Source organism: Aphis gossypii, chromosome 2 (genome assembly GCF_020184175.1).
Source record: "Aphis gossypii isolate Hap1 chromosome 2, ASM2018417v2, whole genome shotgun sequence".
Taxonomy (NCBI): Eukaryota; Metazoa; Arthropoda; class Insecta; order Hemiptera; family Aphididae; genus Aphis; species Aphis gossypii.
In genome coordinates, this window is record NC_065531.1 from 32,987,425 (window position 1) to 33,002,365 (window position 14,941).

The 14,941-nt window shown below is 24.5% G+C and overlaps 1 protein-coding gene across 2 annotated transcripts in view; it reads right to left on the minus strand.

Moving 5' to 3' along the window:
* LOC114121359 (dynein axonemal heavy chain 7-like) overlaps nt 1–12,775 on the minus strand; it is a 30,037-nt gene extending 17,262 nt beyond the window's left edge. For both annotated transcript variants that reach the window (XM_050201127.1, XM_050201128.1), the window contains exons 1-20: nt 12,687–12,775; nt 12,378–12,489; nt 11,085–11,351; nt 10,177–10,406; nt 9,024–9,177; nt 8,817–8,966; nt 6,437–6,619; nt 5,933–6,303; nt 5,340–5,859; nt 5,063–5,266; nt 3,619–3,908; nt 3,433–3,555; nt 3,222–3,375; nt 1,988–2,651; nt 1,807–1,922; nt 1,471–1,749; nt 1,184–1,414; nt 833–998; nt 620–765; nt 295–543 (exon numbers count right to left, since the gene is read on the minus strand). In XM_050201127.1, coding sequence (XP_050057084.1) covers nt 295–543; nt 620–765; nt 833–998; nt 1,184–1,414; nt 1,471–1,749; nt 1,807–1,922; nt 1,988–2,651; nt 3,222–3,375; nt 3,433–3,555; nt 3,619–3,908; nt 5,063–5,266; nt 5,340–5,859; nt 5,933–6,303; nt 6,437–6,619; nt 8,817–8,966; nt 9,024–9,177; nt 10,177–10,406; nt 11,085–11,351; nt 12,378–12,431 — 4,551 coding nt within the window. In that variant the 5' untranslated portion in view covers nt 12,432–12,489; nt 12,687–12,775. The remainder of the gene's footprint in view (nt 1–294; nt 544–619; nt 766–832; nt 999–1,183; nt 1,415–1,470; nt 1,750–1,806; nt 1,923–1,987; nt 2,652–3,221; nt 3,376–3,432; nt 3,556–3,618; nt 3,909–5,062; nt 5,267–5,339; nt 5,860–5,932; nt 6,304–6,436; nt 6,620–8,816; nt 8,967–9,023; nt 9,178–10,176; nt 10,407–11,084; nt 11,352–12,377; nt 12,490–12,686) is intronic.
* Between the last annotated feature and the right edge of the window lie 2,166 nt (nt 12,776–14,941).

Here is a 14,941-nt window from a genome sequence, read left to right on the forward strand (position 1 = left end):
CAACTATGTACATGTTTACTAATTCAATCCAATGGTTATAATTTATGACTTATAAGTAATGGAAAATATTTGAACAACGAAATATGAGAGCTAAGACTCTAGATGTCGAATATTGAGAACGTGTTTTTGCTCTTGGATCAATATGCTTTTGATATTTGAGATATTATTCGTTCGATGCGTTATTAGAAATGAAACGAAACCGTGTACACAAATTAGAAAGTGCTTTTAGTACATACAAATGCTGCATTAAAAAAATAACTTAAAATTTAAAAGTATTAAAATTACTATGCTTACTTTAGTTTCAATAATTTTCAATGCACCACTGAGTACTTTATAGGCTGATGTTTTACCACTAAATGGCAAACCCACAATCATAAATCCATGTCTAACGATCATCATTTCATATATTTGTTGAATTTTTTCCACAAAGAACGGAGTACTTTGTAGGTTCATTATTTTACAGTGTTCTTCTATTGCAGAGTTTAGAATTTGATAATCTGGTGTTGGCAATTCAATTCCAGGGAACAAATCTGAAGTTAACCCCTAGTATGAGCGATCACTAATGTTATTATCATTAATTAAGTCAACAATTATATCGTACATAGAAAAAGTATCTTACTTTAAACAGAGGAATATCATGTTTAAGAAATTTTGGTAGATTAACATCATTGATAGAACGCAACATGAGTATATTTTCATCTTCTTCAGGGTATTTTAGTTTTAAATTTCCGGCTGCTGTCAACACAGTTTTAACCGCTCTCATTCCTATGTAAGATAATATATTTTATGGAATTATGAATTTTAGTTTTATAAACATTGAATGTATTTTAACCATAATCATAATGGTTTTGAGATGAAAGTTGTTCGGAACATAATTTATACGTTGCTACAATTTTTACAGACAATGCCCGAGCTAAGCTAAATCCTTGGGAATACAAAACTATTTCAGATATCAAAGCATAATCAGGTACCATCATTGCTACTGAACGAAATAAAGCCTGAAAAAACAAATCAAATAATATTTAAATTTATAATAACCGTTTTAATAAATCAATAAAACATATTTTAAAAATAACAGTTACGTATGTATTAAAAAGAAATATTATTTGAAGTTAAGACTAGATTTAATAAAAAAAATTTAAAAAAGTGTTAATAATTTTCCATGTTTTTTATTTTCAATTACTTTCAAATTATCTGGAAGCTCTGAACGTCCAGCGTAACCTGGGTTCATGGTTATAAATATAGCACATGTGTTATCCAATGTTAAATTTGACCCCTCAAAAAATATCTTTACCATACCAGCCTGTATACCTCGTTGAATAGTTAATATTTGTTGTGCAACAACTGATAAAACCTCTAAATCTATGCGATTGAATTCGTCAAAACATGCCCATGCGCCACATGAAAGTAAACCCTATACACAATAAATGCTTATTAGATTGGTATAAAAAGTTAGTGTTAAAAATTAACTTTAAAAAATTTCCCAAGACCAATATAGTCCATACTATCTGAACAATTGAAAACGACACATTGTTTAGCTATTGCTTTTGCCAAGTCTTTGGTAGTTTCTGTTTTTCCGGTTCCAGCTGGCCCTTCAGGCGCACCACCCAAATTTAATTGAAGAGCGCAAAACAGTGTTCGATAACAACGATCAGTGAGTGGAGTAATAACTAATCTTGCTGAATTACCTAAGTATTCATAACCATAATTTAATGATGCATTTATCATAGAGGTAAATAAATTCTCTTCCTGAAAATAAAATATTTTTAGACCAATTTGTTTTTGTTGGCATACGTTTTTATTTACAATCCAATAATATCGCAATTGGCTAATCCATCCAAAATCATTTGTTTTACGAATATTTTTGTTTGACAAGTCATCAACAACATCTCTAGCATGGACGTCGATTACAATCAATGCTCCTGTTATAGTGTGTGTAATTTGTTTAAGTTAAATAAATAATATGTTGTAGTTCAATAAAACTAACCTAATGTTAATCGCGTTTGAACTGATAATACACCACGAACTAATGTAACAATTTTATCAATCTGCTTATTACATTTATTCAAATATACTGAAAGACCTTCAGGATGTTGTTTAATTGCTTGAGTCATCTCAGCAGTCCAATATGTACACGAAATAGCTAAGACTGCTTGTCCGGGCCATTGCATTACCCATTCATGTCTAACAGTATTTTGATAAGCTAACAAAGCCTTTCCGATTACATCACGTACGGTAGTCTTCATTGATAGTTCTAAATCTAACAGCCATCTCTCAACTTGACCTCTAGCTTTGATTGTATTAATTGTTATTGACAAATTTACGATTTCTGCTTCACTTGATACCATAGAAATAACTTCCAGTTTTTCAGTAAAAATAAGTGTGGCTATTCCTTCGAAACATTTTTTTAAATGTGGTTGCACTCTCTTCGGGTCTTTGGTTTCTGATATAATTTCAAGAAGTTCGTCATTTGATAAAAAAAATAATCTTGGAAAATACAGTCGTTTTGTTTCCAGATAATTATTTAAACCTTTTTGTACCAAATCTAAGAGCATATAGCTTTTTTTTAAATTTTGTAAAATGTTATCTATATTAACTGTTTGTAAAATATTCATTGTTTTATTAATATCTTTCATTAGATCTCTCCAAATCTGAAAAATAAATGTGAAGGTTTCAAATTATAGCTATTTAAATTTCAATATATTATAATGTAAAAAGGAGCATCATTTCAGAGCAGCCTATCTTACATAATAAGTATATTCAGAATTAAAACGTCTTATTAAACATTACAAAGTTTTAATAATTGATTATTTTATCTTTAATACAAATGAAAAAGAGTATTTAAAAAAGATAATTGGCGATTTCTTCAATTGAAAATAATTAAACTAAAAGAAATTCAGATAAAAATTGAAAATAGTTAATATTAAAGTACTAAAAAAGGTTCAATAAATATATATCTCGCTAAGAAAAATTTTAATTTAAAAAGAAACGAACTCTTGTATCATCAAAAATATTTTAAGCCATCAACATGTTATTATTTTTTCTATTAGTTTTAATGACAAATTAGTAAAATATGAAAATATTTTGTGAGATGCAAAAGCACAATTTTGCATCATACAAATGACGCCTCTGAACATTTATGTTGATGTGAATATCAGAGAATCTACTACATATAATATAATACATATTCAATATTCATCTTATATTTAAGTATTTTTTACCTTGTCAACTGCATTAAATTTTTGTGATTCATCTGGCATTTGTTTCTGTATATCTGGAGATGAAAAAATTGATTCCAAGTACATCCAAGTAATTTGAACTTTGACCAATAATTCTATTATTTCATTCAAAGAAACTATTTTAGCTTCCCATTCTCTAAAATAAAAATATATTATATTTCATTGCTCAATTATGTAAATTAAAATAAAATACAATATTTTTTTCTCAAAAGGCTTAACAAATGGAGAAGATTTCATTGTAGTTGTTTTTAATATGTGATCATCGAGCAATAATTGAACTTCATCAATGCCCGATAAAATATATGTTCCCGAATCTCTAGAAGATAAAATTAAATTATTTTCGTTGTATAAGGAAACTTTTAAAATGTGTTTACTATACTTGTAGTCTAATATAGTAAAGTTTAAATCTTTCCATTCATCTACCATAGTATTTAGCCTCTTTTCCAAATTATTTTCTTTAGAAGCTCCATCACTAATTATTTCAAATTGAGGTACAAATTTACCGAGATTGAGATTTAAAACTTTCGTTAGTGTTAGATTTTGATCGGGAAACATAACAAAACCGACTATATTTGAAATTTCTTGCCAATGACGGCGTTTAAGACCTAGATTTCCCAATGTTAATATTTCTGGAATTCTTTTTTTAAATATTTCAATCAATGATCGCACCTATATAGTATATACATTATATTATTATGTTTTACAATTAATACTAACATATTTATTTGGTTTACTTGTTTGTAGTGACGGATACCAGGGGGGGGGCGATGGGGTGATCGTCCCCTCCTTGGGTTGTATTTTTTAATTTTTATATTATAGGTAAATTATAATATTGGGCTGGAACTCACTGAAAGCCGATATTTCATTTATGAATATCCCCCCCCCCCTTGGGTGATTTCAGGATCCGCTACTAACTGCTTGTTTGTTTATCATATAAAAGTTAGTTTAATAATGTTTTATTTTTAATATTTGTATAACTTAAGTTAATAGCCAAGTATAAAATAAATAATATTTTTGTTGATTTACCAATGATGATAATATGTTGGTTATATTTAAAATTTAAACAAGATGCTTATAAAAATAATTATAATATTTACGAGACTGAGTAAAATATTGTAAATTTTTATGCTTATTATTCATGATTTATTTTCCATTATTTATATTTTGAATAAACAAAAATAATATAGTAAATATGTGTATAATAAACGTTGATTTCTTCAAGTATTAAAAAAAAATATATATATTATGGGTGACTCATTTTCAGAGACATACGTTAGAATTAAAATTAATTTAAATAACTACGATTTTTTGACTAATTTAAATAAATATTTTCGTCATGTCCTAATCTAAGTATATAATCGTCGAGATAAATAGTATCTAGCTGTATTTCTCCTAATAAGAAAATATATGATTTTCAACTTTAAAATTTCTAAACTGCTTATTATAAAATATGACTTTGTTTAAAAGATAAATTGACTAAATTAAGAAATTTTAATTTGTATATAATAGGAATATTCTTAACTATTGTATCCAAACCTAATGAAATCGTATTATAAAATAAAGTGTTACGTTTTCCCTGATCAATTGTAAAAATTAAAAAAAAAAAAAAATGATTTTTTTACGATGTTACTAGTTTTTTGCTATGAAGTTTGCATAATGTTTTTATAATTTTTTAGTAAAATGGACTAATAATTTGTGTGCGGCACTGTAACTATTACATGATAATGAATTGTTGTCTAAACTTAGTACATCTACTAGGATTATTCTTTTATATAACAAAAAAAAAACCATTATTAATTATACGAAACGATGTTTGTAATTACCGTCGTCGCAATAGCTAATGGAGCAGGGCTTTTCATGAACGTCCGTTCAAGTTTTGTTAAGTTACGATAGTAGTTGGTCACATTTTGATCGATTTGCTCTGGATCGTATGTGCCAATAGTAGCATTCATCCATTTCTCATAGTTTACGATAAACTCTGAGCAGTTATCATAAAGCAGTTTGTATGGCGCTAAAGAATCTGAAATCTTTAATACATATTCGTTGCTGTAATACATTATTCGTTTAACAATTATTTTTGAGTAATGTAAGTATATTTACAAATTTTCGAAGTGGATATGCACTTTCCTCCATCTGGAAGTATTTTTCTTGTTTGTTAAAATCATCAATTGTCTCCAAAGCTTCAGTTAATTTATCATCTAAGTTTTGAGATTTTTCCGCGTATATTTTTATTTCGTTTATGTCCCCTAAATGTCGAAAATCGTCTATTTCAGATCTATAAATATTCAGGTCAATATTGAACTTTTTAATACGCCCCTGTAAAACTTCTTTAAATTCTTTTGTTTTATTTAAAACCATTATAGAACTCATAGAAATCGTATCGTTGACGTATTTGACCCAACGGAATGTACTAGTCTTTTCTTTCAGCTCTTCCTTCGTAAATTCTATGAAATCCATCAAAAATATTTCGCATGTTAACACTTCTATAGTTTGTTTCATTAATTTAGGTAAAATATTGTCTCGTGTATCAGAAATAAAAGCGATTAGTTTTATTAGTTCATCAGTATTTTTCGGCGGTGTTAATATTACTTCAATAAAATACGAATATTGTTCATTTAATCTAAAATAATTGATGTAACAAACAATTTCAATATTAAAACTATAGTATGTATTCAAATTAATTTAGATTTTACTTCTTTCCAATAACTAAGTAAGCAGACTTCATATGATCGATAATGCTATTCTTATATGTAATTGCTTGTTTATATAAAATATTGATTATTTCAGTAAAATCAATTTCAAATATTCCTATATCTGCTATTGGGATTATGTCAATCAATATTTGCTTAGAAATGTCATGATATTTAACTATAGCATGTTTATATTCTTCGAAAGTATGGTTTTTAGATAGAAATATTTCTACATCCTTTTCGGCTTTTCCATTGATTAAATAAAGGTATCTTACGACTTTTTCTTTAAAAACTTTTCTTTGTTCCCAACAATCATCCAAGTATGATTCTAGTTTTTTAACATTTTCACAAATAATGTCACAATCTAAATCGACCTGAGTTATTAAAACTATAATATATTATTGATTTTATTAATAAAATTATTCGAAAATTTAATGTTGAATAATAAATTAATTAGAACTAACATTTTTAATTATTTTGATGTAAAATAATATTAATTATACTTACTTCTAAAAATGGAGTTGTATGATATTCTCCATACAATGAATGTTCAATACGTATTAAATTTAACGCCATTTCTTCTATTTTTTCACTTATTGACATAATAAAATCACGCAAACGCCCATACGACGGCAAATATTTGAAAGAATTGTTTCTATATACTAAACTTGTCATAAAAACTGGATTTTTCTTTTTTAGTGTAATAGTTATGAAATAAAAATTACATAATAGGATTATTTTAACAAAATTATACTAAATAGTATTTGTTTTCAATTATTATTAAATTTTAAATACTTGCAATAATATAAACACCAATATTTTTAAAATATAATTTGAAAATATTAATAATCCTAGTTTCAATATTATAAATATTTATCATGTAATATAGTAAAATGGGAAAATGGGTGTAAAAATTAATAAATTTAGTTGTTGAAAATTTGCATAAAATAAAATATGAGTTTTTGTTACTTCCGCATTATTGTTATTTAGTATCATGCAATAATTTACTCTTATTTCCATTGTTTTGAATTTATTAAAATAGAAATAATTAATTAATTTTTTTTGTAAATTTTACTTTTTATGTATATAAAATATTTAAAAAAGAGTATACAGTATGTCCCTAAAGTCCCGTATCACCCTTAATATCTCCATGTAAAATCACTATATTTAAACGCGGTTTTTTTTACAGTACTAAGTATGAAAATTCTGATTGAATGGCATAAAATTCATTTTTTTTTTTTTTTTAATTCAAAAATTTTCAAAAAATTTTTTTACGCATTTAAGAATTTAAAATTTTTAAGATAGCCATTTTGTTGAACATATTTTTTAAAACAGTTCAAAAAAAAAAAATACTAAAATTAAATAAAAATTGACCAAGTTAGAGCAAGTTATGTTTTTGAATAATTGGTAAAAAAATCAATTATTGTTTCACATTTCAATAATGAAATATCTAATTTCAACACACGACAATACTTTTGCGTTCCTAATTAAAGTTTTGATTTGAATAGAAATAAAAATAGCCGTGTTATATCGTTTGCTGAACAGTGAAACTGGTTACCTATTTTTAAGTATTTTAATTATCATGAAGTGAACCTAAAGTTACGGTATTGGACATAATCATACAGTTATAATTAATGCGATTTATAATAAAGATAGAGCTAGTTGAGTAGAGTATGTTTATAAATAATTGTAATAATAGTTATGTAGGTATGCTGTTTTTAATGGTAATCTGTAAACATCTAATTATTAGTGAAGTTTTTAGGAAAGATTAAAATTAAAATTCAGATAATATTTTTAAACTTGATTGCTAATATAAAAAAAGATTTTATTACATAAAAACGAAAATAATTCATTACATTTTTATTTTTATAAATGTTCGAAATGACCTCCATTATTTGCAACACAGAGTTGAAGTTTTTCGACCCAAGCGTTCTTAACATTTCCTAATGTCTCGGGTAAGATATTTTGAATATTTTGTTCAATTTTATGACGAAGATCAGGCAATGAACACGACGGATACACAAGATTTTTCAAATAACCCCATAAAAAAAATCCATCGGTGTTAAATCGGGAGACCTAGGTGGCCAAAGCACTGGACCCCTTGTTCCCATATATCTACGTGATAATTACGTGATTTGATACTTAAAAATAGGTAACCAGTTTCACTGTTCAGCAAACGATATAACACGGCTATTTTTATTTCTATTCAAATCAAAACTTTAATTAGGAATGCAAAAGTATTGTCGTGTGTTGAAATTAGATATTTCATTATTGAAATGTGAAACAATAATTGATTTTTTTACCAATTATTCAAAAACATAACTTGCTCTAACTTGGTCAATTTTTATTTAATTTTAGTATTTTTTTTTTTTTGAACTGTTTTAAAAAATATGTTCAACAAAATGGCTATCTTAAAAATTTTAAATTCTTAAATGCGTAAAAAATTTTTTTGAAAATTTTTGAATTAAAAAAAAAAAAAAATGAATTTTATGCCATTCAATCAGAATTTTCATACTTAGTACTGTAAAAAAAACCGCGTTTAAATATAGTGATTTTACATGGAGATATTAAGGGTGATACGGGACTTTTGGGACATACTGTATATTTTAAATATCTTTAGTACAATTAAGATTTGTTATTGAATATTATTAACTGTAGTTTTACTATAGATAATTAATAAATAATTATGAACCATACAATAATAATAATAATAAATAATCCTGTTTATTATTTTTCTAACGTATAAACAAATTTGTATTGATTTTTATGTACAAAATAATAATGTACCAGTTGTAAAATAAGCAATTATAAGTATATTTACCGGATTTACTAAAATGCACATGTAATTATTAATAAAATGATCAATCATTTTATAATTATTTATTACCGTTTGGTCAGTCATAAATTCCGTATATTCCGTAATAGTCTTTTGTATGAAATCTTTATAATGTATTTGCATGACGTAGGCAACAAAATTAAAAAAAGTTGACTGATTTTTCTTGCTTTCTGCAATTGGTAATTTTGTAATGTATTTTTTCTGAAAAAAAGCGCAAATTATATTCAACTAATAAAATAATTAAATTAAAAACTTTACTTGTTGAAATAATTGTTTTACACGATGAAACCATTCATTTCTCATAGCATCGTTGACAACTTTTGACTTCGCCAATATATAACTTACAAACTCTGTTATATTATAATGTATATGTTCTTCGCTTAAATCATCAGCATTTAGGAAAGTTATATATCTGTAACGAAAAAGTTTTAAATATCACACAGTTGTATCTTAAAATCATTATTTGTTAATATAGACTGTATAATAATATTTTGGACTCTGATAATATGTTAGTCTATTGAATTTAAAAATTTTGTACCAAATAATTTTTTGTTAAATATGTCAATTATAAAATACTTTTAAGTATTAATATAATATTTCTTAATTAGGTAATAAAAACAAGTTATTGATTTCTTTATTTTAAAACTGATTAAATAATAAAATAAAATTACAATTTGAATAATTGTATAAATACCTATGTCATATAAATTAAGTTTTTCCAAATGCTTTAATAATAATAATAATAATAACAGTAATGAATACGTAGGTATTACTGAGACAAAGCTGTTCTTTATAATCATTCAAGAATGTTGTGAATAAATGATATATATTTATGATCATAGTATATATATTGTAAACATAAATAAATATTCATGAATACCATGAATACCAATGTAATGATTAAAAAATAATCTTTTTGTATGTATACTATATGCCATATACCATATAACCATATGCGTATGGTTTCATCTTTAAAATGGAAAAGCAATTATTGAGGAATATCAAACTACCTGTTGTTTTTAAGAGCATAAAATTTGAATTTTGACTGAGATATAATGAGTCATTTATAAGTCGATTAAAAACAAATTCTTAGTGCTTTATAACTTTATAATTATTACAAGCTCATTAAATCCTAAATAGTATTATTTATGACTTATAATGAAACTAAATTCTTCAATTTGTATACCATACGTGAGCAAATAATATTGTGGAAAATACTTTTACTTAATATGACGTATTTAATTAAACATTTTATTAAGATTGTGATTACACTAATTATGGTATTGAATATTGTTTAATTTATTTATTTTAAACTTTTTAATAATAATTCTGTGCAAATGGTTTGTATTAGAAAATGTATTTATTATTATAAATTAGGTGGGTAGCTATTTATTAATTTGTACAAACTCACTTAAAGTCCTCTTTCCACAATTTCATCATTTGTACGATTATTGGGTTTAATTGCAGGATATTTTTTTCGAGATTTAACCTTGTAAGATTAATTGAATCTTTCCATAAATTTGCAGTTTCTCGTAATTCTTTTTTGATAGGCGTAGACACCAACGAAAGGTCTTCATGGCCTTCGTATAAATCATTGAACCCTATTTGTATTATTGATTGTTTTGATGTTATTTTGTGCTCCTATAAATCCGTTTAATAATGATAAATAAATAATATTTTAATACTATTCAGATCTTAATACAATCATATATACTAAATAAAAATATTTTATTATAATTAGATTATAAATATAATATAAAATAAATAAATTATAACCAATATGGCTACAAAATATTAAGTTATAGGAACTTAAAAATAAGTAGGTACACTAGCATAAGTGTTATTGGCGATACATAATTTGAAATAAAAGCATTACATACATTATATAACAGTTATGATATTAAAGATTAAATAATTATTTTATATAAAACTAATGTTAGTATGATTTTTATAAATTAATGAAAAATAAAAAATAACTAAAATTAATAATTTCACTACCTACAAAGATATATATATTAAATGTATTCAGTCATAAGTTGGAATTAAATCTATAAATAACACTTAAATAAGCTAATATTTTTATTTATTATAAATGTATATATTTTAATAAATTACACATGAAAAACTGATAAAACCAAATTGATGACACTTTGTACATAATTGGTTTTTATATAGAAGATTAAAAACTCTTCTTGCTTATTTGCTTGAAGATATTACAGTTATTATCAACATATAAGTGATCTACATATTTCTCAACAAAAGTTTGACCCACAATAATAATATATTATCAAAAGTACCATAATGAATATATTTACTTACATAAATTAAATCTTCTTTTAGCGTTGATACAAGGGGTGACGATTGGTATTTTGTTGGTAAACTACACACAATTCTATTCACTGTATTTTGTTCGATCGGAGTGTAACTATTCGAATTGATTTGAACACCAAACTTAATAAAGTAATAATATCTAAGTAATGGATATTTGAATTTATCCTCTGGAACTATGGGCAATAAATGTTCGGCGTAGTTTAAAATCATTTTAGCACGAAATTGTTCTTTTTTAATACGTTCAGTAGTCGCGGTCTAAATGTATTAATAAATGTAAACATTATTTTTTCGACGCATATTATAGAATTATATTTGTTATCTATTAATAAATAAATAAATTAATTAATATAATGAGTTAAATTATAATGTTTTCCAAATATGTTTAAAAGTATTATTAATCGAAAACTAACTAAGTTACATTACAATATATATTTGACCTATCTAATTATTACTTTTCCTGTTCAGTAAAAGTTGTAACGATTATAATTCTAATACCTTGAAATGGGAAAAATATTATTCATGTATATAACATAAGTATTATAAAAAACTGAAGTTAATATGTTATAATATGTTTAGGTATATACTTTTCAAGTATTAAATATCAACTATTTTCTTTGAATCCATTAAGTAGGATATCACTAGAATCTACATTTTAATTTTTAATACCATTATTTCATCTTTAGCATTGCATTATTTTCATTTATTATCTGTATGTTTTGATTATTACACAACTAGCACATACGATTCAAATTATTTTTGAACAAAATAGTAAATCTTATTTACGTATCAACTACACATAAATTTCTAAACTCAACATATATTAAGAACACCCATTGGCAATTTTTTTCTCAGTTTGCTGAACATTTCAAAACGTAAAGCGCTAATTTCTCCTTAAATTTTAAAAATTAAACTATGAATATAAGTATAATATGTATTTTATATATTGATTTTCAAATAATTTTTGACTCATATTAGAAATTATCACTTTATCAGTAATTAAACTTGATATTAATATTTTATAAATATTTGATAAATTTCACTAGGAGTATAAAAACTAAGCTTCTGGAAGTATAAGGCAGATTTTAAAGTATTTAATTAAGTTTTTATACAGCTACACATCTCTACATTATTATTTAAAAAATTCACAGACGATAAAAAAAACTTCATTGAGGTCACGAACGTACTTAATGATTTTATGTAGTTTATATTTGTGTCTTATTAATTAATAATAATTAAAATTATTTTTTTTTAAGTATGCTGAAATTTAAATGTAGATATTACTTTAATGGCATTTTTTTGAGTATCACGAAAACATTGTTTCTTGGCATTATACATAGTGGTAGATTAATGATTCAGATAAGCTTTTTTTAACGATTGGTATCTTTATAGAAATCTGGATAAATAATTAAAATATACATGTAATTTATGTATATTATTTTTATCAAATAAATATTCACAAGGTATTCAATATAATTAGTGAAGTTCGAGTAAACGTAATGCTAATAATAATAAGTAACCAATATAAAATATATATGTTATTATTGAATACTTTGTATATTTTTGTATTATCAGTAGAAATAGTAGAAATACCTTACTTGGTGACACACCAAAAAATATTATAAAACAACAAAACTAATCAATAATTAGTTCGTAGTCAAAATAAATAAATTTAAGTTTCCACAGAAACGATATATATATTATATAAAAATTTATATTATATTATATACAAGGATAAAAAAATCAATAAATGGATAATATTTGGCCAAAAAAGACAATAAAAAGAGTTAATTACAAATTGCTGCTTATATAATTAAAACTCCAACTAGAATTTACATTATTGTAATAATTTTTTTGATCGGTTAAATGCAATAAAATGTACCTACTCCAATTATTCACCATCATCAGTTGTGATAGTATCTATAGTGATGTACTTGAGATAAAAACCGTTTCTAATTTAATTTTATTCATAAAAATATATAACGTTGAGATAAATATTTACTACGACATAATTTAATTCCCTGTGATTATACTCGTATTCCATTACCGTTATGCTCAACTAACTACTAATAAAATAATACTTACCAATATATGATGTTAAATTATAATCAGAATAGTTAAATTAATCATATTGGGGATATTTGCATTAAAATGTTCCATTTGTGTTACCTACTATGAATAATTTATATATTGTCAATGCTTAATACATTACACACCTGAAAGATACAAAATTGTAATAATTATTAGTTAAATAATTGTAAATAATAAAAAAATGTAATAACTCAACATTTTAATCCTTTTAAATGGATGAAAAATGACATGGTACCTATATAATATGTGCATGATACTTTGTACTTTTAAAAAAAATTTACAACACAATTATATACTTAATATAATTTACAATGTTATATACTAATATACATCAAATGTTATGACGATCACACTGCTGACTACGAAGGATGTCCAAACTACATGTAAACCTATATTCAAGCTCTAATGAATTTATCACGGGAATTAATCATATTCCTAATAAAAATCACACGGCTACAGTGTTACTTTTCCACTCTTTCCTTTGTCAGTCTAAACCATTTTACGCCTTTTGTTGCTCTCAGCATTACAAAAATGTCTACCTAATAATAACAACATCAATAATAACAATTTTATAAATTATGCATCATTATCCAAACGTATTTTAGATTTAAATTCATAAATTAATCCCTTCCACTACTTTTCTTTATTACTGTGGTATTATATAAACGATTATAAACTGTATACATTATTTCTATTTCAGTCTTTTGATTATTATCATGACGTTGGTAGATTGTATTAGTTGATATATTCAAACATTTGATATAAAATTACAGTAATACAAATATTTAATGAGGTTTTATAGTTAATTCATTTTATCTAAGTCTTTCTTAACATTTTTATGTAATTTTTCCATGCGTACACCAGTGAAAAAATTTAATAAACGATCTATTCAGAGTATCATAATATATAATAAAAATAAATATTATGCTGTAGTTTTCTATTATATAACATTTATTGTACACAACTTTTAGAGTATTTTTTTTGTCTAAAAAAATGTTCATAATAAAAAAATAAAATACAAGTATATAAATAATAATAATTATAATAGTAAATTACAATGAAATATTATTAGGTACTCGATTTTCTCAGACCTTAAAACATCTAAAAATAAAGCGAATAGGTACTTCATGTATTTTAAATTGTATTTATTCAATATAACTTTCTACGAAACGATATTGATTGATGAAATATATTAATAAATACCCATGGTATAAAACTCAATTATTTTCCTTGCTCTTTATTGTATTTTCGTTTGAACAATTTATATTTGTGTATTATAATAACAGCAGTTATATACGAACAGACATGTGTTTTGTTGTTTAGGAAACGAGTCGTCGTGTGCTAAAATTCTAACCACAATGAATACAGTATAGTCTTACACTACTTATCGTTTACGATAAAGGTAAATTTGATTAATTAACGATAATAACTCTGTCATGGTTTAAAATAAATAGGACTTACCTCTGGTGATAAAATAAATTACATATATTATGATTTACGTTTAGCTAGAAATCAATATATTGTTTATTATACCTAACAATTACGTGACGTGTTGTATTTCTATTTAACACTCGACTATTAAATCCGGAACGTTACAATAACAATATAAAAACTTGGATCGAATAAAAACGTCATCGATTAATATTTTTCATATTATATTTTATACACCTATTATATATATAATTTCTATATTAGGGTTAAGTCGATTTTATAATCAGAATAGGTTTACGGTGGATATCATATTATCGTATCAAACT